General features: G+C 44.2%; 1 protein-coding gene across 2 annotated transcripts in view; it reads right to left on the reverse strand.

The window, feature by feature from the left end:
• Positions 1-24,405, reverse strand: part of Virma (vir like m6A methyltransferase associated) — a 97,145-nt gene that overhangs the window by 57,500 nt on the left and 15,240 nt on the right. Inside the window, exon 1 of one of the 2 annotated variants that reach the window (XM_004656938.2) lies at positions 20,979-21,307. In XM_004656938.2, the coding sequence (XP_004656995.1) occupies positions 20,979-21,041 (63 nt within the window). In that variant the 5' untranslated portion in view covers positions 21,042-21,307. Of the gene's footprint in view, positions 1-20,978; positions 21,334-24,405 lie in introns of those variants that run through there. The other variant, XM_045143007.1, reaches the window with a different exon arrangement.

The raw sequence follows: 24,405 nt of genomic DNA on the forward strand, positions 1-24,405 counted from the left end.
GGCTGGAGGAATGGTTCAGTGGTTAAGACCACTGCCTACAGAGCCTAACTCAAATATGATTATCCATTACCCACATAAAACCAAATGCACAAAGTGGCATATGCATCTGGAATTCGTTTGTAGCAGCTGTAGGCCCTGGTACACCCGTTCTTTGTCTCTCTGCTTGAAAATAAATAAAATTTTTAAATTCTTTATTTTTCTTAGCATATAATTATATTTATTTGAGAGAGAGAGAATGGGCATGCCAGGGACTCTAGCCACTGCAAAGCCATCACTCCAGCCCAAAAGTTATTAAGAAAAAAAAAAAAAAAAAAAGGAGGGGCTGAGCATAGTGGTACATGCCTATGCCACTTGGGAGGTAGAAGCAGAATTGGTAGTTCAGAGCATGGGCGACATGAGACCCTGGTTCAAAAAAAAAAAAAAAAAAAACAAGGGCTGGACAGATGGCTGCATGGTTAAAGGCAATTGTTTGCTTGCCAAGCCTGAAACCCAATGGCCTGGGTTTGATTCCCCAGTAACCACATAAAGCCAGATGCACAAAGTAGCACATGTCTGGAGTTCATGTGCAATGACAAGAGGGTCTGACATGCCTATGCTCGCACAGACATTCTCAACTCACTCGTGCTCTCTATTTGCAAATAAATTAATTAATTTTGGGGGTTTTTTAAATTTTTTTGTTTACTTTTATTTATTGGAGAGTGGCAGAGAGAGAATGGGCATGCCAGGACCTCCAGCCACTGCGAGTGAATTCCAGACGCATGTGCCCCCTTGCGCATCTGGCTAACATGGGTCCTGGTGAATTGAGCCTCAAAGTAGGGTCCTTAGGCTTCACAGGCAACCACGTAATGACTAAGCCATCTCTCCAGCCCTAATTTTTGTTTTATTGAGGTAGGGTTTCACTCTAGTTCAGGCTGACCTGAAATTTCCTATGTAGTCTCAAAGTAGCTTTGAATTCATGGTGATCCTCCTACCTCTGCCTCCCAAGTGCTGAGACTTAAAGCATGTGCCACCAGGCCTGGCTCCCCACCCCTCGCCCCCCCCCCCGTTCCTTTATTTATTTAAGAGAGAGAGGATGGGCACACCATGCATCTGGAGTTCATCTGAAGTGGCTTGAGGCCCTGGTGTGCCCATTCTCTTTCTCCCTCTAATAAATAAATAAAAATAAAAATAAACAGCATTCATCATTCTCTCTGCTTCCTGACCTCCTGACAGAATGTGACAGCCTCTTCTTGCTCTTGCCACCATGTCTTTCCTGTCATAATGGACTGTACCCTTAAACTATGAGCAAAAGTATACCTTTCATTCCTTAATTTGCTTTTGTCAATTAGTTTGTTACATCAATGAGAAAGTAACTAACACAAAAAATGATACTAAGAAGTAGGGTCACTGCTGCAATAAACCTGGCCATGTGGTTCTTAGACCTTTAGAAATGGCTTGCAGGAGACATGCAGATGAGCTTGTAGCCATCAGCTGAAGAAGTCTTAGAATGCCATAAGCTGAGTTTAATGGGCCATTCTGGTGGACCACTGAAGGCTCCCAGCTTGTGAAAATGCAAATTCATCTTAAAGGAGAGCCAGAACCAAGAATTCCCTAAAGAAGTAGCCTGCTTGAAAACAATCACATTAAGAAGTATTTCTCAAGCCGGGCGTGGTGGCGCACGCCTTTAATCCCAGCACTTGGGAGGCAGAGGTAGGAGGATCGCTGTGAGTTCAAGGCCACCCTGAGACTACATAGTGAATTCCAGGTCAGCCTGGGCTAGAATGAGACCCTACCTCAAAAAAACAAAACAAAAAAAAAAAAAAAAGAAGTATTTTCTCCATGGTGTCCAAGGGGCCAGATTACATCTCTAGCTGGCAGCATTGGTGCTGGTTTTAAACACATGAAAAACACAAGATTCAGGAGATCATGGAATCTGATGCCAAAGTTCTGGAATACTACTGAGGCCAGGAAATATGTGACAGGGTTGGATTTCCTTGAAGGAAGCCCTGAGAGGGTAAGCTGTGGAAGTGAAGACTAAGTAGCAATGAAAACCCCAAGATGATGCTGATGCCCACACTATGGGACATCCAACAAGAAAAGGTGCAGGCACAGAGCAAAGCCTGTCAGAGACAGGATATATATGCTACAGGCAGCAAGACTGGAGACTGGGGCTCCCCACGCCTTCTTGGAGCCCAATTCCATTACAATCCTGAGATGTCAGACATGGAGCTGTAGAAACTGGTATTTGTCCTGCTTCAAGCTCATCTTTTCTTCCTGTGTTCTCATTCCTCCCATTTGGAATGGAAATGCTTATTTTCTGCCACTATAATTGGAAGCATGTAACTTGTGATTTTATATAGGCTCATATTTAAGAGATTGCCTTGAGTGTGAGAATGAGGCTTTGAACTTTTGAACCGTATTGGGACTGTTAAAGACTATGGTGACTTTTGAAGTTGACTGAAAGCATTTTGCATCAGACAGCAATGAACCTATAAGGGACAAGAGTGGAAAGTTATGACTTGAAAGGGATATGCTTGGGGAATAAGGAGATGGCTCAGCAGTTAAAGGCACATGCTTACAAAGACTGTTGACACAGGTTCAATTCCCCAGCTACCCACATAAAGCCAGGCAGGCATTCATTCAAAGCAACAAGAGAGCTGGCACAACCATACACATACACATTCAAATAAATAAGTTTTTTTTTCTTTTTTTTTGTTTGGTTTTTCGAGGTAGGGTCTCACTCTGGTCCAGGCTGACCTGGAATTAACTCTGTCATCTCAGGGTGGCCTTGAACTCATGGCAATCCTCCTACCTCTGCCTCCCTAGCGCTGAGATTAAAGGTGTGCACCACCACGCCTGGCTCAAATAAGTAAGTTTTAAAAGGGATCTGTTTAGATATCAAGTTGACAAGGGACAAACTTGTGATGGTTAATATTGTCAACTTGACAGGATCTAGAATCAACTAGGATACAAACCTCTGGGCATGTCTGTGAGGAAGCTTCTACATTTGGGTTCATTGATTTGGAAGACTCACCCTAAATGGAGTGACACTATTCCATGGAGAGGTCTAGTATGAATAAGGAGGAGGAGGGCTGCAGAAATGGCTTAGTGTTTAAGGTGCTTGCCTGCGAAGCCTAAGGATCCATGTTCTACTCTCCAGATCCCACGTAAGCCAGACGCATAAAGGTGAGGCTAGCACAAGATTGGACGTGCCCATTAGGTAGCACAAGTGTCTGGGGTTTGACTGTAATACCTCAGGCCCTGGCACACCAATTCTCTAGCTCTTGCTCTCTCTCACTGTGTTTCTATCTCGCTCTCTATAAAAAATAAAAAAAGGAGAAGCAAGCTGAACATCAAGGTTCCCCTCCCTCCCTCCCTCCCTCTCTCTCTCTCTCTCTCTCCCTCTCTCTGCTTTCTGACTGTGGACACCATGTGAACAACCTTACACTTCTGCCACTATGCCTTTCACACCACGAGGCCCTAAAACTGTGAGCTAAAATAAATTCCTTCTCCTTTAACTTGCTTTTGTGTGGTATTTTGTCATAGCAATGAGTAAACTAAGTAATATAAGTGTGATGGTTTTATATTTATTTTCAACTTGACAGGACCTAGAATAACCTGTGAGAAACTATGTAGGCTAATTTAGCTTCTGGGCATGTCCATGGGGGATTATCACGATTAGGTTTAATTAAAGTGGGAAGACCCACCTTAACTGTGATTGGCAACACTTCATAGGCTGGTCAGGCTGGAGATATGGTTGCTGGGATCCTGGATTGTATAAAATGGGGAGCTGGCTGAGCACCAGCATTCATCACTCTGTACTTCCTCACTACGGACTGAATGTGACCAGCTCTGCCTCAAGATCCTGTCTCCATGCCTTCCCTGCCATCATGGACTGTAACCTGGAACTGTAAGGAGAAATAAAACCTTCCTCTTAACATACATACATAACCTTATCAAACTGGTTTTGTCATCACTTCTTTTCTTTCCCATCCATTAGAGTGTATGTTGTAAGGTGACAAGATCCAAGTCTCAGTTTACTGTTAACCTACTGTCTAGTATATTAATTTAAGAAAAAAATGAGCTGAGAGGGAGTTAGGTAACTTTGTTAGACAGAGTGACTGGGCCCTGAAAGTAAAGGCAGAATGTCTCCCCTATCAATCTGCGCGTGATAGAGATCAAAGGATGATCTGACTTCCTGTCTCTTGCCTAAAGGAATTCCCTCGATCTGTTTTTTCCACACCTTTCTTTCTGGGAGAGAGCTCTCCTTTTCTAGAATTCAGAACTAATCCTGATATTGTGGTTGGTTAAGTTCAGTCCCCAGAACTTGGGTGTCATAACTAGCCTCTTCTTGAGCAAGCCTCTAGCCCGGACCAATCAGCTGTCTCTCTGGCTCATCTGAGCCAGAAGGTAAAGACCATTACAGTAAGGTTATAAATATGTTTATCAGGGGAGAGCAACCTATACTGGTCAGCTACTAAACTTCAAGGTTCTGTTAAGCTTCCTTCTTCTTGGCCCAACTTGACAGAGGGGAAATTCCTCCCACTTTACTCTTTATGGGTTTACTATCCATCCCTGCCCTCCACATGACAGGGACTCTGTGTACGTTTTTTTCTTTTCTCTCTAAATCTCTTTTCACATTTCTTCTAGGCCCACATGGGTTCTCAGACCACATGGATGTATTCATTTTCCTTTCCTTGGTTATGTACTTTCCTAAGTAAATATAATAATTTTTCCTAAATATAATGATTTAATAATTATCCTTCTCAGTCTTGCTTTATCTAATTCTTTGGTTAAAAGTAGACATGACTCTCTTTGCTGGCTGTTCGACTCTCCTGAACTTCCAGGTCCTGATTAAGTTTTCCCTCTTCTCTGCCCAGCTGGGCTGAGATGAGGGGAGAACCCCTCCCCTACTCCCATATGGGCTCCCCACCTCCTGCCCTCCACATGGCAGGTGCTATCTACACTTTCTTCTCTTTCCTAAGTCCCTTTTCATGGTTCTTTCAGGCCTATCACATGGGATCTCAGACCACATGGGGCATCCATTTCCCTTCCCTTGGTTTTATACTTCCTGCAATAAATGTAGTAAAAGTAGACATGAAATAAGGGTTTGGGGTTAACACACTCTATTCCTGAACCCCTAATATTCCACTTCAGGACTTTTTTTTTTTTTTAGACAAGCCCAAAAGACTGACCTTTTTCTTTTATGCAAGAGTGGGAGCAATAGAGAGAATTTGCACACCAGGGCCTCTAGCCACTGTAATCAACTCCAGACACATGCACCACCTAGTGCGCATGTGCAACCTTGCACACCTGCATCACCTTGCTTCTGGCTTATGGGGGACCTGGAGAGTTGAACATGGGGCCTTAGGCTTGGCAGGCTGGCAAATACCTTAACTGTTATCTCTCCAACCCTCCCCCCCCCCGAACTTTTTCTGTTGTTGTAAGGCAGGATCTCACTCTACATCAGGCTGGCCTCAAACTCATGGCAATCCTTCTACCTCAGTCTCCCAAATGCTAGAATTATAGTCATGAGCTAGTTTACCCAGCTAATGAATAAACTTTCAACAGATGCTTACAGGCAACTGGTTTTATCTCAGTCTCCCAAATGCTAGGATTATAGTCATGAGCTAGTTTACCCAGGCAGTGAATGAACTTTCAGTAGATGCTTAAAGGCAATTGGTTTACTGAATCTGAGGCTAGCCTGCAACTACATAGTGAATTCCAGGTCAGCCTAGGCTGCCTCAAAAAAGAACGAAAATAATAACAGCCAGGCATGGTGGTGCATGCCTTTAATCTCGGGAGGCAGAGGTAGGAATATTGCCATGAGTTCAAGGCCACCCTGAGACTCCATAGTGAATTCCAGGTCAGCCTGGGCTAGAGTGAGACCCTACCTCGAGAAACTAAAAGAACCAAAATAAAAATAATAATAGTGCCCGGCATGGTGGCGCACACCTTTAATCTCAGCACTTGGGAGGCAGAGATAGGAGAATCTCCATGAGTTCAAGGCCAGCCTGAGACTCCATAGTGAATTCCAGGTCAGCCTGGGCTAGAGTGAGCCCCTACCTCGAGAAACCAAAAATAAATAAATAATAATAAAGTAAAACCTAAGAAGACATGTTGGCAATGGAAAATCAAAGGCTTATGATAAATATCAGTGTTGTAGAAAGCCTCAGGTTGCTGAGATGTACTTCCAAACCAGGCACAGTTATGCAAGAAGGGATTTATTGACAATACAGGGGAGTTCCATAATGGCAGAAGAAGCTGGACTACTTTAACAGGTCCAGGCAGAGAGAGCAAAGCCACAAGCAAGCACATTTCAGGAACCCCCAAGCAGACCTCAGGTACTTTGCATATCTTAAGGCTGGAATTCCAAATCTACCACCACACCTTAGGGCTGGACCCTATGATCTGCTTAGTGACAACTCCTCCAGCCAGGTGGCTGCAGTTCTAAATTACAAACTTTAATATTAAAGATCCTGAATCAAACTGAGGGATATTCATTCAAACCACCACAATCAAGTATCAGAAATTGTGGACTCTGAGCCACATTTATCCACAGGAGTTACTGTGCATTTAAAGGTCACAGTACAGCCAGCTGTCACCCTTCCTTACTATCCCTATAACTACCTTCTCCATCTAACCTCTCCCCTTAGGTATCTCATCCTGTTTTGCCATGTCATTGTTATCTATGCAGATGATCTACAAATTAAGCTCCAAATTAAACTTTATAGAAAAATATGCATAATTTAACCTTGAAAACATCATGCTACTGTTCACAAGAAGTCAGAAACCTAACTCCAATGTGCTTACTGTAAAGAGATGGGGCACTGGGTAAAAGAATATCCCAAGAACCCTCCTCAGAAAATCAGCCGCACAGAGCAAGTGCATGTCCTGGAATTAGAAGGGCTTAATGACTGAGGGAGACGGGGTTCAGACCCCCTCCCTGAACCTATGGTAGCCTTAAGAGCGGAGGGGACACCCTATCACTTTTCTAGTGGATACTGGGGCACAGCATTCAGTGCTAACATTACCCCAAGGGAAACTGTCAGATAAAAAGTCTTGGGTGCAAGGGGCCACTAGTATGAACCAGTATTCATGGACTACCTGAAGAACAGTGGACCTTGGCACCGGCCGGGTATCCCACTCTTTCATGGTCATACCTGAATGCCCCTACCCCTTACTGGGAAGAGACTTACTAACCAAAATAGGAGCTTTAATTTCTTTTGACCTGGATGGGCCTCATCTTACCGATAAAAATGGGCACCCAGTACAAATATTGACAATGCAATTGGAAGGTGAATATAGACTCCACCAACAACCAAGTCCCATGTTGGACACTGCTAAATGGTTGCAAAAGTTCCCTAAGGCCTGGGCAGAAACAGGAGGGATGGGACTGGCCTCCCATCGACCACCCATTTGGGTGGAATTAAAGCCCGAAGCAACTCCCATCAGAGTGAGGCAGTACCCCATATCGAGAGAAACCTATGTGGGAATCACCCCCCATATTAGGAGACTCCAAGACCTTGGGGTGCTTGTCCCCTGCCACTCTGCCTGGAATACTCCGCTCCTACCGGTAAAGAAGCCACATACCGGGGATTATAGGCCAGTCTAGGACCTAAGAGAAGTTAACAAACGGGTGATGGATATCCACCCAACAGTGCCAAACCCCTATACTCTCTTAAGCTCCTTGCCTCCCTCCAGAATGTGGTATACTGTTTTGGACTTAAAAGATGCCTTCTTTAGTCTACAGCTGGCAGCACAAAGCCAGCCACTATTTGCCTTTGAATGGCATGACCCAGAACAAGGGTTTAATGGACAATTGGCCTGGACATGACTACCCCAAGGATTCAAAAATTCGCCTACCCTGTTTGATGAAGCTTTGCATGAGGATCTGGGTGAGTACTGGCAACTGCACCCACATTTGACTTTATTGCAATATGTTGATGACATTCTGATAGCTGCAGACACAGCTAAGGCTTGCCAAGCAGGCACAGAAGATTTATTAACAATTTTAGGAGACTTGGGGTATCTTGCTTCTGCCAAAAAGGCCCAAATTCTTAAAGACGGACAAAGACGGCCATCCCAGGCCAGAAAAGAGACTGTGTTAAGCATACCAACTCCCACCACCCACAGAGCGGTGCGTGAGTTCCTGGGATCCACTGGGTTTTGTCACTTATGGATCCCTGGGTTTGCTGAGAAAGCCAGGCCCTTATATGAGTTGACCAAAGAAGGAAGTCCCTTCCAGGGGACTTCAGCCCAGGATCAGGCATTTAATTAAAAAAAAAAACAACAAAACACCCTACTGACTGCACCTGCACTAGCCTTGCCTGACATTAACAAGGCTTTCCACCTCCATGTAGATGAAAAAAATGGAATAGGTAAAGGAGGATTAACTCAGACATTGGGACCTTGGAATCAACCAGTTGCTTACTTGTCAAAAAAACTGGATCCTGGGCTGGAGAGATGGCTTAGCGGTTAAGCACTTGCCTGTGAAGCCTAAGGACCCCGGTTCGAGGCTCGATTCCCCAGGACCCAAGTTAGCCAGATGCACAAGGGGGCACACGTGTCTGGAGTTCGTTTGCAGTGGCTAGAGGCCCTGGCGCGTCCATTCTCTCTCTCTTTCTCTCTGCCTCTTTCTCTCTCTGTCACTCTCAAATAAATAAGAATAAACAAAAAAATTAAAAAAAAAAAAAAACTGGATCCTGTAGTGGCAGGATGGCCACCATGCCTACGAATAATAGCAGCTATAGCCCTTCTAGTAAAAGATGCCAACAAATATTAGGGCAGGAATTACAGGTGGTCACTCCCCATACCATAGAGGGAGTTCTCAAACAACCCTCCGACTGATGGATGAGTAATACTCGCATAACCCATTATCAAAGCCTACTTTTGAGCCCGCCGCAGATACAATTCTTTCCCAGAACAACCTTAAACCCCGCCACCCTGCTGCCAGACCCGGACCTGGAGGGACCCCTCCATGATTGCGCAGAGATCCTGAGCCAGGTTTACAGCATCAGAAGACTTGACTGACCAGCCCCTGCTGAAGTTACTTGGTATACTGATGTTAGCAGCTTCATAAAAAAATGGACAAAGGTATGCAAGCGGCTGCTGTGGTGAGTGAGACAGAGACTATCTGGGCGGCAGCATTACCTAGAGGAACTTCTGCACAGCGGGCAGAACTTATTGCTCTGACATAGGCTTTGCAACTAGGCAAAGGCAAGAAGCTAAATGTGTATATAGACAGCCATTATGCCTTTGCAACTGCCCATGTACATGGGACTATCTATCAAGAGAGAGACCTCCTCACAGCAGAAGGAAAAACAATCAAAAACAAACAGCAAATTTTGGACTTGTTGGCTACCTTATGGTTGCCCACTACACTGGCCATTATACATTGCTCTGGCCACCTAAGAAATGATACTCCGGTGGCCAGGGGAAATATGAGGGCAGATAAAGTTGCAAAGAGAGTTGCCCTAGATACTGAACTGGTGTTGACTCTACTCCCAGACCCAGGACCTCCAACTTTACCTGACACTCCAGGGTATTCAGAGGAGGACACCAAACAAATTAACAAGTTGCCCTTAATACAAGAGGAGGTTAGATCAAAAGTGGGGATGATAAGTTGATCCTTCCCACACGCCTGGCTCAGCAGCTTCTCCAACATTTGCACCGGTCTACACATCTGGGCACAAAGCGGACTGAAGAACTGATAAGGCACAGTCACCTCAAAATACTCAATTTAAGAACTCACATTGAAGAAATTGCTAACAAATGCCTAAGTTGTAAGATGACTAATGCAGACAATCATCCTAAAGGAGATGAGACATGGAAGCGAGGCTCCAAGCCCGAGGTACACTGGGAATTGGACTTTACTGAGGTAAAACCTGGTAAATATGGTTACAGTTATCTTTTAGTTTTTGTAGATAATTTTTCAGGATGGACTGAGGCTTTCCCCACCAAGCATGAAACAGCTCAAGTGGTAACTAAGAAAATCCTAGAGGACATCCTTCCCAGGTATGGAATGCCTGCTCTTTTGAGCTCAGACAATGGACCAGCCTTTCTCTCTCAGGTAACACAAGAAGTTGTTAAGATTTGGGGGGCAAATTGGAAATTACAGACCCCAGAGCTCAAGACAGGTAGAGAATGAATAGGACCCTAAAGGAGACCCTTACTAAATTAACCATGGAGACCGGCAGAGACTGGGTATCTCCCCTCCCTTTTGCCCTCTACAGGGTGCGAAATACACCCTACAATAGGCTTAACACCCTATGAAATAATGTTTGGGAAACCACCCCCAATTCTGCCTGATTTAAAGGCAGAGTTAATTGCTGAATTTGATAATCAACAATTGCATGAATCTCTTCAATCTCTTGCTAGAACTCATAAAGAGGTATGGCCAAGGCTAAAGGCCATATATGAGACTAGACCTCCCCCACAAACTCATGGTTATAATCCGGGAGACTATCGCCGCCATCGCCGTGAAACATTGGAGCCCTGCTGGAAGGGACCCTACGTCATCGTTCTGACCACGCCTACTGCTGTGAAGGTGGATGGAATTGCCACTTGGATTCATCACACCCACGTCCGACCAGCAGATCCAATAGCTGAACCTGAGGACTACCAACCACAATGGAAAATCAAGCGGGATCAAAAATCCCCCCTCAAACTCAAGCTTATACGCTCTTAATGTTTGTACTATTCACCACTTGTGCCTACTGTAGCCTCCTTTCTTTCCTTAATCCCCGTCAACTAGTCAACTTGACTTGGGAAATCTATAACTTAACTACTCAGGAGGTTCTAAACTCTACCACTGGTTTCCACCCCGTTGGACCTGGTTCCCAGATCTATATTTTGATCTAGCCACTTTCCTTGAGCTTCCATGGTCCAACTCAGTAACTCAAAAAGCTTCATTTCTACACCTGCTTTGGTTATATTGGGGGGAAGACATATCGTCAGCAGTGTGGAGGGGCAGATGAATACTATTGTGGGGCTTGGGACTGTGTGTACACAGGACATATCTGGTGGACAGCCCCAAAGAAAGATGACCTGTTGTCTGTAACCAGAGGCGCCACCCCCAAGTGTAAGCAGGAACTTGGTAGGAAGTCAGTCCTTGTCTTCTTAAGTGGAGCATAGTATGTTCCATGGATTCGGACTGTGGGACACTGTAACCCAATCAAGCCATCATTTACTGAAGGGGGAAAACGAGATCAGAGGTGGCTACAGGGACTAGTTTGGGGAATAAGAATTTATGAACAAAACCAGCCCTTGCCCCTGACCTCACTCTGACACCAGGAAACATTCTTAGTTCTAGTTCTCAGTTCAGCATCTCTCCACAAATACCTAAACTAGGTAATCCCCTTCTACCCTCCTTAATCACTCCTTTGTGGTCCTGAATGCCACCAGACCAGAACTTACTATGGCCTGCTGGCACTGCTATGGCCCTGCCCCCCTTTTTCTATAAAGAAATAACACAGATGGGGAGGTAATATGATGGAGAATGGAATTTCAAATGGGAAAGTGTGGGGGTGGGGAGGGAGGGAATTACTATGGGATATATTTTATAATCATGGAAAATGTTAATAAAAATTAAAAAAGAAAAATTTAAAAAAAGACCTTACATTGTTAATAGAACAATTACTTTTGTTTTGAAAAAAAAAAACAACTAATTAATGTAGTGCAGCTCATGGTACTAACAACTTAGTACCGTCCTCTACAGTCTTCCCCAATAAAGACCCAAGGATGGGTCTCCTAAAGTTTCAAGTAGAGGGGGGAATGAAGGACCCAGAAACTAAGTGATCCCATGACAGGCTTCAGTAGAGCGCTGTCCTGGTTAGGTAGGCCTAAATTACAAGTTTCAGCTTAAACAGAGAAACAAAGGGGCAGTTGCCCTGGTCCCTGCCCAGGACACCTGAGAATGGCCAAAGACTTGTCCCTCCTACCTCCCTGTCTCGGCCATTCAAAGTACATACAAATGTTATTTACTGCTTGTTGCTCAGTTACCTAGCTCCTGCCAACCTTGCCGACGATGTCCTAAGAAATCAACCAATCATGTACCCATTCCCTACTTCTTTGTTCAAATCCCTATAAAAAACCTGCCCCCCTGCTGCTCGGGACTCTTGTATGGACCTACTGAGTTGGTGAAGACAAGAGACCGAGCTTAAGCCCGAAAATAAAGCTCCTTGCCCTTGCATACGTGTTTGGTTCTCCTTGGTGATCACTGGGGGTGCCAAGAACTGGGCATAACAGTGCTTGCCTGCAAAGCCAGAGGACATAGGTTCTATTCCCCAGGACCCACATTAGCCAGATGCACAAGGACACATGTGTCTGGAGTTCATTTACAGTGGCTGGAAGCCCTGGCATGCCCATTCTCTCTCTCCCCCCTCCTCTGCCTGGCTCTAATAAATAAATTTAAATTTTTTTTTTAATTAAAAAAAGAACCACCCAAGAGTTCATATCCACTTTTTAAAAAGCTGTTAATTATAACCACAGAATATAAATACTAGTTTTAATAGTTTTACAGAGACAAAGCTAAACTAATTCACTTATATCAATAGGAATATCAAAATCCACTCATGTTTAACAAACACTCATGACTAAATCTGACTTCAAATAATTTTTCCAAATGATGTATGCAGCCGGCTGTGGTAGTGCATGCCTTTAATCACAGAAGGCAGAGACAGAAAGATTGCTGTGAATTCAAGGCCACCCTGGGACTACAGAGTCAGTTCCAGTTCAAACTGGGCTAGAGTAAGACCTTACCTCAAAATAAATATTATATGTATATTACAGCTAAAGCCAATAAAGTAGTTAATAAAGCTACTTGTTAAAATAAATAAATAAATAAAGCTACTTGTTAAATAGGATCTTACTGTGCTGGGATTAAAGGTGTGAGCCACCACTCGGGAGGCAGAGGTAGGAGGATTGCCATGAGTTTGAGGCCTCCCTGAGATTGCACAGTGAATTCCAGGTCACCTTGGACTAGAGTGAGACCCTACCTTGAAAAACCAAAAGAAAGAAAGAAAGAAGGAAGGAAGGAAGGACGGATGGACGGAAGAAAGGAAGGAAGGACAGACAGACAGAGAGACGGACGGAAGGAGTAAAAGAATATTTTATTTTTATTTATTTGAGAGAATATGAGAAAATGGGCATGCCAGGGCCTCAGCTGCTGCAGACAAACTCCAGATGCATATACCATTTTGTGTATCTGGCTGACGTGGGTCATGGGGAACTGAACTGTGGTCCTTTGGCTTTGCAGGCAAGCACCTTAACTGCTAAGACATTTCTCCACCCCACTTTTGCTTGGTTTTTTGAGACAGGGTGTCAAGTAGTCCAGGTGGCCATTGAATTTGCTATGTAGCCAAGAATGGCCTTGAACTTCTGATTTTCCTGCCTTTACCCCTCAAGAGCTGGTATTACAGGTATGTACCACCATGCCCAACATACCTTGTATTTTCAATTGGCAATATTGTGTTTTCCTCATTTATTGGAAATTCGTTTTTTTCACAATCAAGTGGCCTTCCAATAAGGTTAACTGTTTTGTTGTTGTTCGAGGTAGGGTTTCACTATAGCCCAGGCTGATCTGGAACTCACTGTAGTCCCAGGCTGGCCTTGAACTCATGGCACTCCTCCTACCCTTGTCTCCCACGTGCTGGGATTAAAGGCTAAAGGCGTGTACTACCATGCTTAGCTCTTAGCTGTTTTTCTTGTAAAATCAGCCTTATGAATGAGGAAGAATCCTTTAAATGATAAACAAGAAATTGTTGGCAAGATATGTAAGACAAACAGAACAGTGTTAATGATAGCTGGAACTAAGAAACACAGAACCATGAAATCCTGTGATTTTTCTGATTTTTCATTTTTCTATAATGAAATTTGAATTTACTAAACTTTTCTTTTTCATTTTTAAAGGAGTGGCATACAAACCACAAACAATTCATTTCACACCATTATGTCCCATTAAGGATATCCCTTGTAAAAGAATCTTTCATAAAAGTATGCCTTACTACCACAGTGGATGAGGTGGGAGAAAGAATGTAAGATCCAAAGGATGGGAGGAGAGTTATGGAATGCCGACTTCAGATACAAGGTAGGCGTTGCACTCTGACCTCACAGAGGTCATTACTGCCCAAGACATTCCCAATACAGGGGCCATCAACATGATGTCCATGAATGATGGAGGGTAACAACAAAAAAAGACATCATCAGCCAGGCGTGGTGGTGCACAATTTTAATCCCAGCACTCGGAAGGCAGAGATAGGAGGACTGCCATGAATCTGAGGAGACCCTGAGACTGCACAGTGAATTCCAGGTCAGCCTAGAACAAGACCCTACCTCAAAAAAAGGGCAGGGGGTGCAGGCGTGGCGGCGTACACCTTTAATTCCAGCACTTAGGAGGCAGACGTAGGAGGACTGCCAAGAGTTCAAGGCCACCCTGAGACTACATAGTGAATTCCAGGTCAGCCTTAGCTAGAGTGAAACCCTATCTCGAAAAACAAAAAAAAGGGGGAGTGGGTAACTGGAGAGATGGCTTAGTGGTTAAGGCACTTGCCTGCAAAGCCTAAGGACCCATGTTTGACTCTCCAAGTCCCACATAAGCTAGACACACAAGGTGACTTAAACAAGGTCATGCATGTGCACAAGGTGACACATACACGTGGATTTCGAATGTAGTGGCTGGAGGGCCTGGCACACCAATTCTCTCTCTCATAAAAACATAAAATAATATGACATCTGGGCTGGAGAGATAGCTTAATGGTTAGTTAAGGCCTGCAAAGCCAAAGGATCCCGGTCTGACTCTCCAGGACCCACATAAGCCAGATGTACAAGGGGCACATGCATCTGGAGCTCGTTTGCAGTGGCTGGAGGCCCTGGCATGCCCATTCTCATTCTCTCCCTCTCTCTACCTCAAATAAATATATAAAATATATTTTTTAAATTATTATTGAAAAAATGACATCGGTGTCAGAGGTTAAGGCACTTCCCTACAAAGCCTAAGGATCTGGTTTTGGTTCTCAGTGTCCAGTAAAGCCAGATACACCAAGTGGTGCATGCATGTGAAGTTTGTTTCCAGTGGCTGAAGGCCCTGGTATACCCATTCTCCCTATCTGCCCCTTTCCCTCTCTCTTTTATTAATTTTTTTCTTTTATTTTAGAGAGTGAGAGAGACAGAGAGAGAACTGGTACACCAGGGCCTCAACCACTGAAATCGAACTCCAGAATCTTCAGCAACCTAGTGGGCATATGTGACCTTGCTCTTGCCTCACCTTTGTGCGTCTGGCTTATGTGGAATCTGGAGAATCAACCATAGGTCCTTAGGCTTCACAGTCACACTTGCCTGCAAAGCCTTAAGACCCAGATTTGATTATCCAGGTCCCATGTAAGCCAGATACACATGGTGGCGAAGGCATCTGGAGTTTGTTTGCAGTGCCTAGAGGCCCTGGCACACCCATTCTCTTTCCTTCCCTCCCTCCCTCCTTCTAGTAAACAAAAAAATTCAAAAGAAAGACATCAAGCCAAATGTGGCTGTGCTTACCTTTAATCCCAGCATTCGGGAGGCTGAGGTAGGAGGACTGCTGTGAGTTCAAGGCTAGCCTGAGACTAATTACAGGTCAGCCTGGGTTAGAGCAAAACCCTACTTCAAAAAAACAACCAACCACCACCAAAAAAAAAAAAAAAAAAAAAAAAAAAAACCAAAAATCAAAATAGAATACTTATAAAGAGGAGAAGGTTCAGTGGAGAGGGGTGAGGAAGAAGAGACAAAGGAGGATGGTAAAAGGGGATTACATAAATACTTTAATAAAGTTTTTTTTTTAATGTTTTATTTATTTATTTGAGAGCGACAGACACAGAGAGAAAGACAGATAGAGGGAGAGAGAGAGAATGGGCGAGCCAGGGCTTCCAGCCTCTGCAAACGAACTCCAGACGTGTGCGCCCCCTTGTGCATCTGGACCCATGTTAGCCAGATGCACAAGGGGGCGCATGTGTCTGGAGTTCGTTTGCAGTGGCTGGAGGCCCTGGCATGCCCATTCTCTTTCTCTCTTTCTTCCTCTTTCTCTGTCAGTCACTCTCAAATAAATAAATAATTTTTTTTAAAAAAGCAATAGGATTTATTTTTACTTATATTGTTCCTGCTAGTATTTGAACCCTTACCTTCAAAAATGTATGTCTCTATTCCTAGTTAGGTAACAAGATGTCAAGGCGTTTTAGAACCAGGAAAAATGTGTTGGTGGGGTTTTCTTTTACTATTGGGTTTTGACTTGTTTGTTTTCTTAGATAAAGTCTCCCTATGTGGCTCAAATAGCCTTGAACTTGCAATCCTCCTTCAATTGAGTGCTGGCTTTAGAGGTAGCGCACAGCCATGCCCAGACATGTCAGTGTATTTTAATGTAGCTATGCCACTTTAAGAAAACCACTAACCTCTCATCCTAGTTTCCTTATCTGCAAAATGAGGACAACTAATTCTCAAGACTGATGAGACAACAAAAGACAATTTACTTCAATAACCAAAGGACTATTTCCAGCAGTTATTCAATAAATGCTAACAAATATTAATTCGCATCTGCTAACTCTAGCTTTCATCTCTTTTCCCTGATTTTGCCATCTTTTTCTTAACTATTTTAGATATTACTGATTAATCTACGTAATGTTTTACTAATTACATAATTTGCCTACTGTGAAACTATAGGTTCCAATTCCTCTTCTGAATATGTAAAGAAACTCTGGTTTGGCTTTGAACTGCCCCTTAGCTATTTTATTGCTACTTTGGGCATAACCTGACTGACTACTCCAATGCAACTGTCTTCCCACAACTTAAACACTTCCCAGTCCACCAAAGATCAACTTCATATGCCAGCTGCCTCGATGAAGTCTTTCCCAATACTCTCAAGAGGGATCATGTCTCCTATGAAATAAGGTAACCTTGGGCTGCAGAGATGGCTTAATGGTTAAGGCACTTGCCTGTGAAGCCTAAGGACTCAGGTTTAATTCTCCAGGTTCCATGCAAGCAAGATGCACATGTTGGCACATGTGTCTGGAATTTGCTTATGTTTACAGGCCCTGGCACACTCACTGTCTCTAATAAATGAATAAAAATATATACATGATAAATGAAATAAACCTTTTGCACACATATAGGGAGATAAATAAATGCAACTGGAATCTTTTTCTTTTTTCTTTTTTTGGGGGGTGGAGGTATTTTAAAGGTCTCTCTCTAGTCCAGACTGACCTGGAATTCACTAGTAATCTCAGGGTGGCCTTGAACTCACACTTAACCATTTCTGCCTCAGCAGTGCTGGGATCAAAGGCGCGTGCCACCATGTCCAGATCTGTTTTTTCTTGAGATAGGGTCTTACTCTAGCCCAGGCTGACTTAAAACTCACTCTGTAATTCCAGGAGGGCCTCAAACAAACAGCAATCCTCCCACCTCTGCCTCCTGAGGGCTGGGATTAAAGGCATACAGCAACATGCCTGACCTGGAATCTTTTTATTTGCTTGTTTTTCCCCTTTTTAATGTTTCATTAATAACTTCCATAAATATAGACAATATCATGATCATAATCCCCTCCCACCACTCACCTTTTACCCCTCACAAATCCCAACACTGAATCCCTTCTTTTTTCCAACTCTTCTATCTTGCTATCACTTTTTTATTAGTTTTGTACTTAACAAATACAGTCAATTTGGTACCAATGTTAGGCTCATCCATGACCCACCCCCTCCCCCTGGCCCCTCCTTGTTGATGTAAATGGGTCGTGCATTCTGGAGTTAGCCCACAGTTATGAGTAGGATAAATGTCTCTGCATATCTTGACCCAACATGTGGCTCTGACATTCTTTCCGCCCCCTCTTCCGCAAAATTTCCCTGAGCCACGTTGGGTTCATTTTAGGTCTGCTTCAGTGATGAGGTGTTGGGAACCTCTATGTTTCTGGATCTCTGATTTGGTAGGAGTTGATTTTTTCTCTGTGTTGATCTCCTTCACCCTTCTTGCTATCATTTTTACCCCTCCTATTACGCAGGTCATGTGTAGGTAATGTCAGACATTATGAAGTCATGAATATCAAAGGCTTCACCTGGAGTCTTAATGTTAGATATTGACTGCCATTTTGTTGTTGTTGTTGGGAGTTTTATGTGTAATACATGTGCTACCATGTATGTGGAGGACAACCTTGGTGTAGTGTCACCACTCACCTTTTCAGACGGGGGTCTCTTAATGGCTTGGAATTCATCAAATAGGCTGGCCCAAGAGCACTACAGAGAGCCTGTCTCCTCTCCACAGTGCTGGAATTACAAGTATGTGTTTTTTAATTTATTTATTTATTTATTTATTTGAGAGAGAGAGAAGCAGGTATTGAGAGAATGAGCGAGTAGGCCTCCAGCTGCTACAAACTCCAGACACATTGTGCCACCTTCTGCATCTGCATCTGGCTTAGGTGGGTCTTGGGGAATTGAACCTGGGTCTTTTGGTTTTGCAGGCAAGCACCTTAACCACCAAACTATCTCTCCAGCCAAGGGCACGTTTGTTGTTTGTTTTAATTTTTTTTTTTTTAAACACAGTTCTGAGGACCAAACTCAGGTCTTCATGCTTGCAAGAGTGTAAAATGTCCTTGGCTCTTTTTTGTTGTTTTGAGACAGGGTCTCTCTCAGGCAGCCCAGGCTAGCCTTGAACTATTATGTAGCTGGCCTTGAACTCCTGATTCTCCTGCCTCCATCTCCCAAGTTCTGGAATTACAGATGTATGTCACCATGTCTGGGTGATAAAGCATTTGAGGGAAAAAAGAAAATGATATTCTCCAACAAATTCCCACTGGACCTCCTTATGCACTCACCATATTGTAACTCTAATCTACAACAGTCATAAGCTTTTGTTTTGTTTTGTTTTGTTTCAAAGTAGGGTCTCACTCTAGCCCAGCCTGCCCTTGAACTCACAGCAATCCTCCTATCTCTGCCTCCCAAGTGCTGGGATTAAAGGTATGTGTCATGAAGTCAGGCTAGTCATAAACTTTTTAAAAACACACACTTCATTACTTCTTATCTCCCATAACCACTATCCTCCAAGATTTAAAAGTATGATTCATACTAAATCTTTCTCAATCACTCCCAGAAAGTCTTTGTAACATGTACACTCTTTTAATCCCTAACGTCTGTCTAAGAATGAATAAAGGCAAATAGTGAATGAAGGAATGACAATTTTTCTAAACTATACATTAAAATAGTTTTAAACTTTTTTTTTTTTTTTTTGAGGTAGGCTCTCACTCTAGCTCAGGCTGACCTGTAATTCACTATGTAGTCTTTCAAGGTAGCCTGGAACTCATGTTGATCCTACCTTTGCCTCCCCAGTGCTAGAACTAAAGGCGTGCGCCACCATGCCCGGCTCTAGCCCACTTTATACTTTTTTATTTGAGAGAGAGAAAGAGCATGGGAGCACCAGGGCCTCCAGCCACTGCAAAAACTCCAGACGCATGTGCCACCTTGTGCATCTGGCTTACATAGGTACTGAGAAATTGAACTAATATCTTTAGGCTTCGCAGGCAAGCTCCTTAACCGCTAAGCCATCTATACAGCTCTAAAATTTTTAATTGTTCTCTACTTCTATAAACAGGTTTACTCTGACAACTACTGCTGTCATTTAGTTTTCTAAAGCCTAGCTGGGATTATTTATAGCCCAAGTACAGTAGTCACTGAACAAACAGTGCTTGCAAACCACATGAAATGGGAGCCCTAAGCAAATTCACTGTAGGTAAAAATGTCAACCCAAAGTTCACCAACTTTTGACATTTGAAGACTACAAACTTTTCATTGAATTTTTAAAAAATTAAAAGTTATCAACCAGTACCCATTCATTATTTTATAAAGGAATACTTTAAACATTTTTCACTCAGATATTTATTGAGCACGTACAGTTTACTGGAGATACAGCTGAGAAGAAACATTCTACCTATCCTCATGGTTTCATATATAAGTCTCTTCATGAAAACAAAGGAAAGAAATAATCTTAAAAGAAAGAATGGTTCTCTAAATGAGTGAATTTACTTCTTTAATTTCTAATTTTATTTATTTAAGAGACAAAGACTTTGGGCATGCCAAAGGCTCTTGCCGTTTCAAACGAACTTCAGAGGCATGTGCCACTTTGAGGCTGGCTATGTGGGTACTGGGGAATCGAACCTGGATCAGCAGTAGGCTTTGCAAGAAAGTACTTTTAACCACTGAGCGATCTCTCCAGCTTCTGACTTAAGAAGAAATGTTTGTTCGTTCTGTCCTCCTCCCACCCCTGTGGACTTGTTTAAGAATTATCTCTGGCTACCTTCTGGTAACTATTTTGACTCAACTATATTCAGTAAATTCAACCTAAGTATCGCAGAGGCGCTCACACGTTCAGGGACGCTCCGGTTATCCGGTGCACAAAGCCTGATCCACCACACCCTCCCTCGCTCCGTCAAAACCACAACGTACTTGCTTTCTGACGACAGTTTTGGTACCATTCGCTCCACTCTGCAAGCCTCTCCATGCAGGGAGGACGGGAGCATCTCACGCCCCAATGCGTGAAGTCTTTCCCCAAGTGTTTTAAGTTTGACGACCATTTCCAAAGCGAAGGGGCGTCTGACTGAGCAACATGAATGACTGCCGCGAGCAGACAGACCTAAATTCAACACGCCCGGGAACACGAAGCCAGAGAGGGGGCCGCAGCGCCCGGGGAGAAGCCCCCGCGGACCAGTCCTGGAACCCCGCAGCTTCTCGGGGCCCGAGGCTCACGGGCCGCAATGAAAAGCGGCACCCACGGAGCAGGAGCCCGGGCGAGGCCGCGCGGGACTCGCGAGGCGGGGACGAGAGGGGCCGGCCGCCGCCCTCGCTCGCTCGGAGGGACGGACGGACGGACGCGGGGCGCCCTCGGCTGGGGGCGGGGGTGTGGACGCGAGGCCAGACAGGACGCCTCCCCCGGGCTCCGTGGTAAGGGAAAGTCGGGCCGAGGAGCAGGTTCAAAACTGTGTCCACAAGTCTTACCTCAGCGCTCGGGTGTTTAAAAGTATCTAAAAATAGCAGCTCCATGGACGAGTCCACTGCCATGTTTGCCGCGGACCGGGGACACGGGGATGACTTCCGGGGCAGCGCTCCAACCTCGGAGACAGCGGCTCAGGAGATGGGAAACAACGACAGCACTTCCGGTGACCACGGCGTTAGCGCCTCAAGCTTCGGCCTATCCCAGAGCATCTTGCCGCCGGAAATCGCTGGCCACGCCTCCTCCAGCGCGGCGGAGAGAGCTCTCTGGAGCCAAGCGGGGCAGAGAGGAGAGCGGAGGCACTACGGCGTCTCCGGTGGTCCAAACGCTGTCGTTCTACGCGTTAGAGTACCACGACGTCTGCAGGGAGAGAGGGCTTTAGGTTTGGAAGGGTGGAGAATGTGCACGTTTTCTCCGCTTAAAAGAGGCCTTTTCCAACTCTGTTAAGCAAAGAGGAACACTGAGTGAATTTGAAAAGAGGTTGATTTTTAAAAAGAAAAGGGAGCTGGAAACATGGATCAGAGATTAAGGCACTTGCCTGTAAAGCCTAAAGTTAGGCTCAGCTTCGATTCCCCAGGACCCACGTAAGCCAGATGCACAAGGGGCTGTCTGCATTTGGAGTTCGTTTGCAGTGGCTAGTGGCCCAGATGCGCCCATTCCCTGTCTGTCTGTCTGTCTCTCTCTCTCTCTCTCTCAAACAAATAAAAAGAAAATTTAAAAAACAAAACTAAAAAGAAGAAAAGAACTAGGCCTGTTGGGGCACATTTGTATTCCAGCGCTTGGAAGGAGGATCAGGAATTCAAGGTCAGACGTGACAAGGTCCAGGCTAGCTTGGGCTACATGACACCTTTTCTAAAAAAACAGGAGGAGGGGAGAGGAAGAGAGAAGAGAAAAATGAAACATCTCAACAAATGGACTGTTTATTCTTCTGTAAAATGAAAAGAGAGGTGGAGAGATGGCTTAGCAGTTATGCACTTGCCTGAGGAAGCCTAAGAACCCATGTTTGATTCCCCAGTACCCACGTAAAGTCAGATGCACAAGGTGGTGCTTGCATCTGGAGTTCTTTTGCAGTGGCTAGAGGTCCTGGTGCGTCCATTCTCTTTCTTTCTAATAAGTAAATAAAATGTAAATACATACATATATATATACATACACACACACACACATATATATATATGGTTTTTTTTTATTTTGGTTTGGTTTTTCGAGGTAGGGTCTCACTCTAGTTAAGGCTGACCTGGAATTCACTATGTAGTCTCAGGGTGGCCTTGAACACACGGTGATCCTCCTACCTCTGCCTCCCCAGGCTGACCTGGAATTCACTATGTAGTTTTAGGGTGGCCTAGAACTCACAGCGATCTTCCTACCTCTGCCTCCAAGTGTTGGGATTTAAGGTGTGTGCCCACAGGCGGTGTGTGAGAATCAATTCAAATAAAATTCAAGAAGTTTTTTAGTGTAAATGTAATATTATCAATATAAAAAGGAGTGGAGGGCTAGAGAGATGGCTTAGCAGTTGAGGCACTTGCTTGCAAAGTCTAAGGACCCAGGTTCAATTCTCTGGAGTGAGTTTGCAGTGGCTAGAAGCCCTGGTATGCCCATTCTCTCTGTTCTTTTCCCTCTCTCTCTCTCTCTCTCTTTCTCTCTCATAAATAAAAAAATAACAATTTTAAAAAGCCAGGCATACTGGCACACGCCTTTAATCCCAGCATTCAGGAGACAGGGGTAGAAGGATCACTGTGAGTTCAAATCCACCTTGAGACTACACAGTGAATTCCAGGTCAGTCTGGGCTAGAGTGGAGACCGTACCTTGAAAAAGAGAGAAAATTCAGTGTCTCTACCCTGCCTAAGCTACTCAGAGCTCCAGGTCAGGCTGCACTGAGGGTGAGACCTTGCCTCAAAGGACAAAAAAATAAAAATTGTAAAAAAAGAAAAGAAAGAAATGGCTCAGCGGTTAAAGGCTCTTGTTTACCAAATCTGCCCATCCTTGTTCAATTCCTCAGTACCCAGACACACAAAGTGGTGCAGGCAATGTGCACCACACCACAGCTTGTGTTTTGGTTTGCTTTAAATATTTTTATTGGGCTGGAGAGATGGTTCAGTGGTTAAGGCACTTTCCTGCAAAGTCTAACAACCCTGGTTTAATTCTCCAGTACCTACATAAAGCCAGATGCACAAAGTGGCACATGCAACTGGAGTTCATGTGCAGTGGCAATCTTTCTCTGCTTGCAGATAAATAAAATATTTTTACTCACTTACGAGACTGAGTGAGTACAGGTGCACCAGGACCTATTGCCATTCAAACAAACCCAGACACACGCACCACTTTGTGCATCTGGCGTTACATGGTGTGGTAGTTTGATTCTAGTGTTCCTCATAAACTTATGTATTTTGAATGGCTAGGTCCCCAGCTGGTGGCAATTCAGGAATTGGAGCCTCCTAGAGGTGATGTATTGTTGGGAGCAGGCTTATGGTTATTATAGCCAGGTTGCCCTTACCAGCGTTTGGCACACTGTCCTACTGCTGTTGTCCACCTGATGTTGGCTACAAGGTGATGTCCACCCTTGGCTCATGCCATCATTTTCCCCTGCCATTGTGGAGCTTCCTTTTGAGTCTGTAAGCCAAAGTAAACCCTTTCCTCTCACAAGCTGCTCTTTTCTTTATATATTTTCTTTATTTGAGAGGGAGAGAAAGACAGAGAGATAATGGATGCACCAGGGCCTCTAGCCACTGCAAATGAACACCAGGCACATGTGCCACCTTGTGCATCTGCCTTACATGGGCACTGCGGAATCAAACCTGGGTCCTTTGGCTTTGCAGGTAAGCACCTTAACCACTAGGCAATCTCTCCAGCCTTGATATTTTTCAAATATTTTATTTTATTTACTTGAGAGAGACAGAGAGAGGTAGATAAGAGGGAGAGAGAGAGAACAGCATGCCAGGACCTCTAGCCATTGCAAACAAGCTCCAGACACATGTGCCTACATCTGGCTTACAAGGATACTGGGGAATCAAACCTAGGTCCTTAGGCTTTGCAGGCAAGCAACTTAACTGCAGAGCCATCTCTTTAGCCCCACAAGCTGCCTTGGTTGTATTCTTTGTGCAAGCAACATGAAGCTGACTACAAAACATGGGTTCTAGGGAATTGAACCCAGGCCAGCAGACTTTGCAAGCTCCTGCCTTTAACCACGAAGCCATCTTCCCAGTCATTTTCTCTTTCTGCTTGGATTTATGAATGGGAGTCAGCTTCTTCTTCCATAGGTAAAACTTCCCCTGGATATGAAAGCTTAAAATAAACCCCTTCTTCCCATAAACAGTGTCTGGATTGGATGTTCATCTCAGCAACGTGGAACCTGTCTACAACACCCACTAGGATGAAATTTTCCCTAAAAATCATAAGCTAAAATAAACCCTTTCCTTACATCAAGTTGGTTT

This window comes from Jaculus jaculus, chromosome 2, assembly GCF_020740685.1.
Source record: "Jaculus jaculus isolate mJacJac1 chromosome 2, mJacJac1.mat.Y.cur, whole genome shotgun sequence".
Lineage (NCBI taxonomy): Eukaryota > Metazoa > Chordata > Mammalia > Rodentia > Dipodidae > Jaculus > Jaculus jaculus.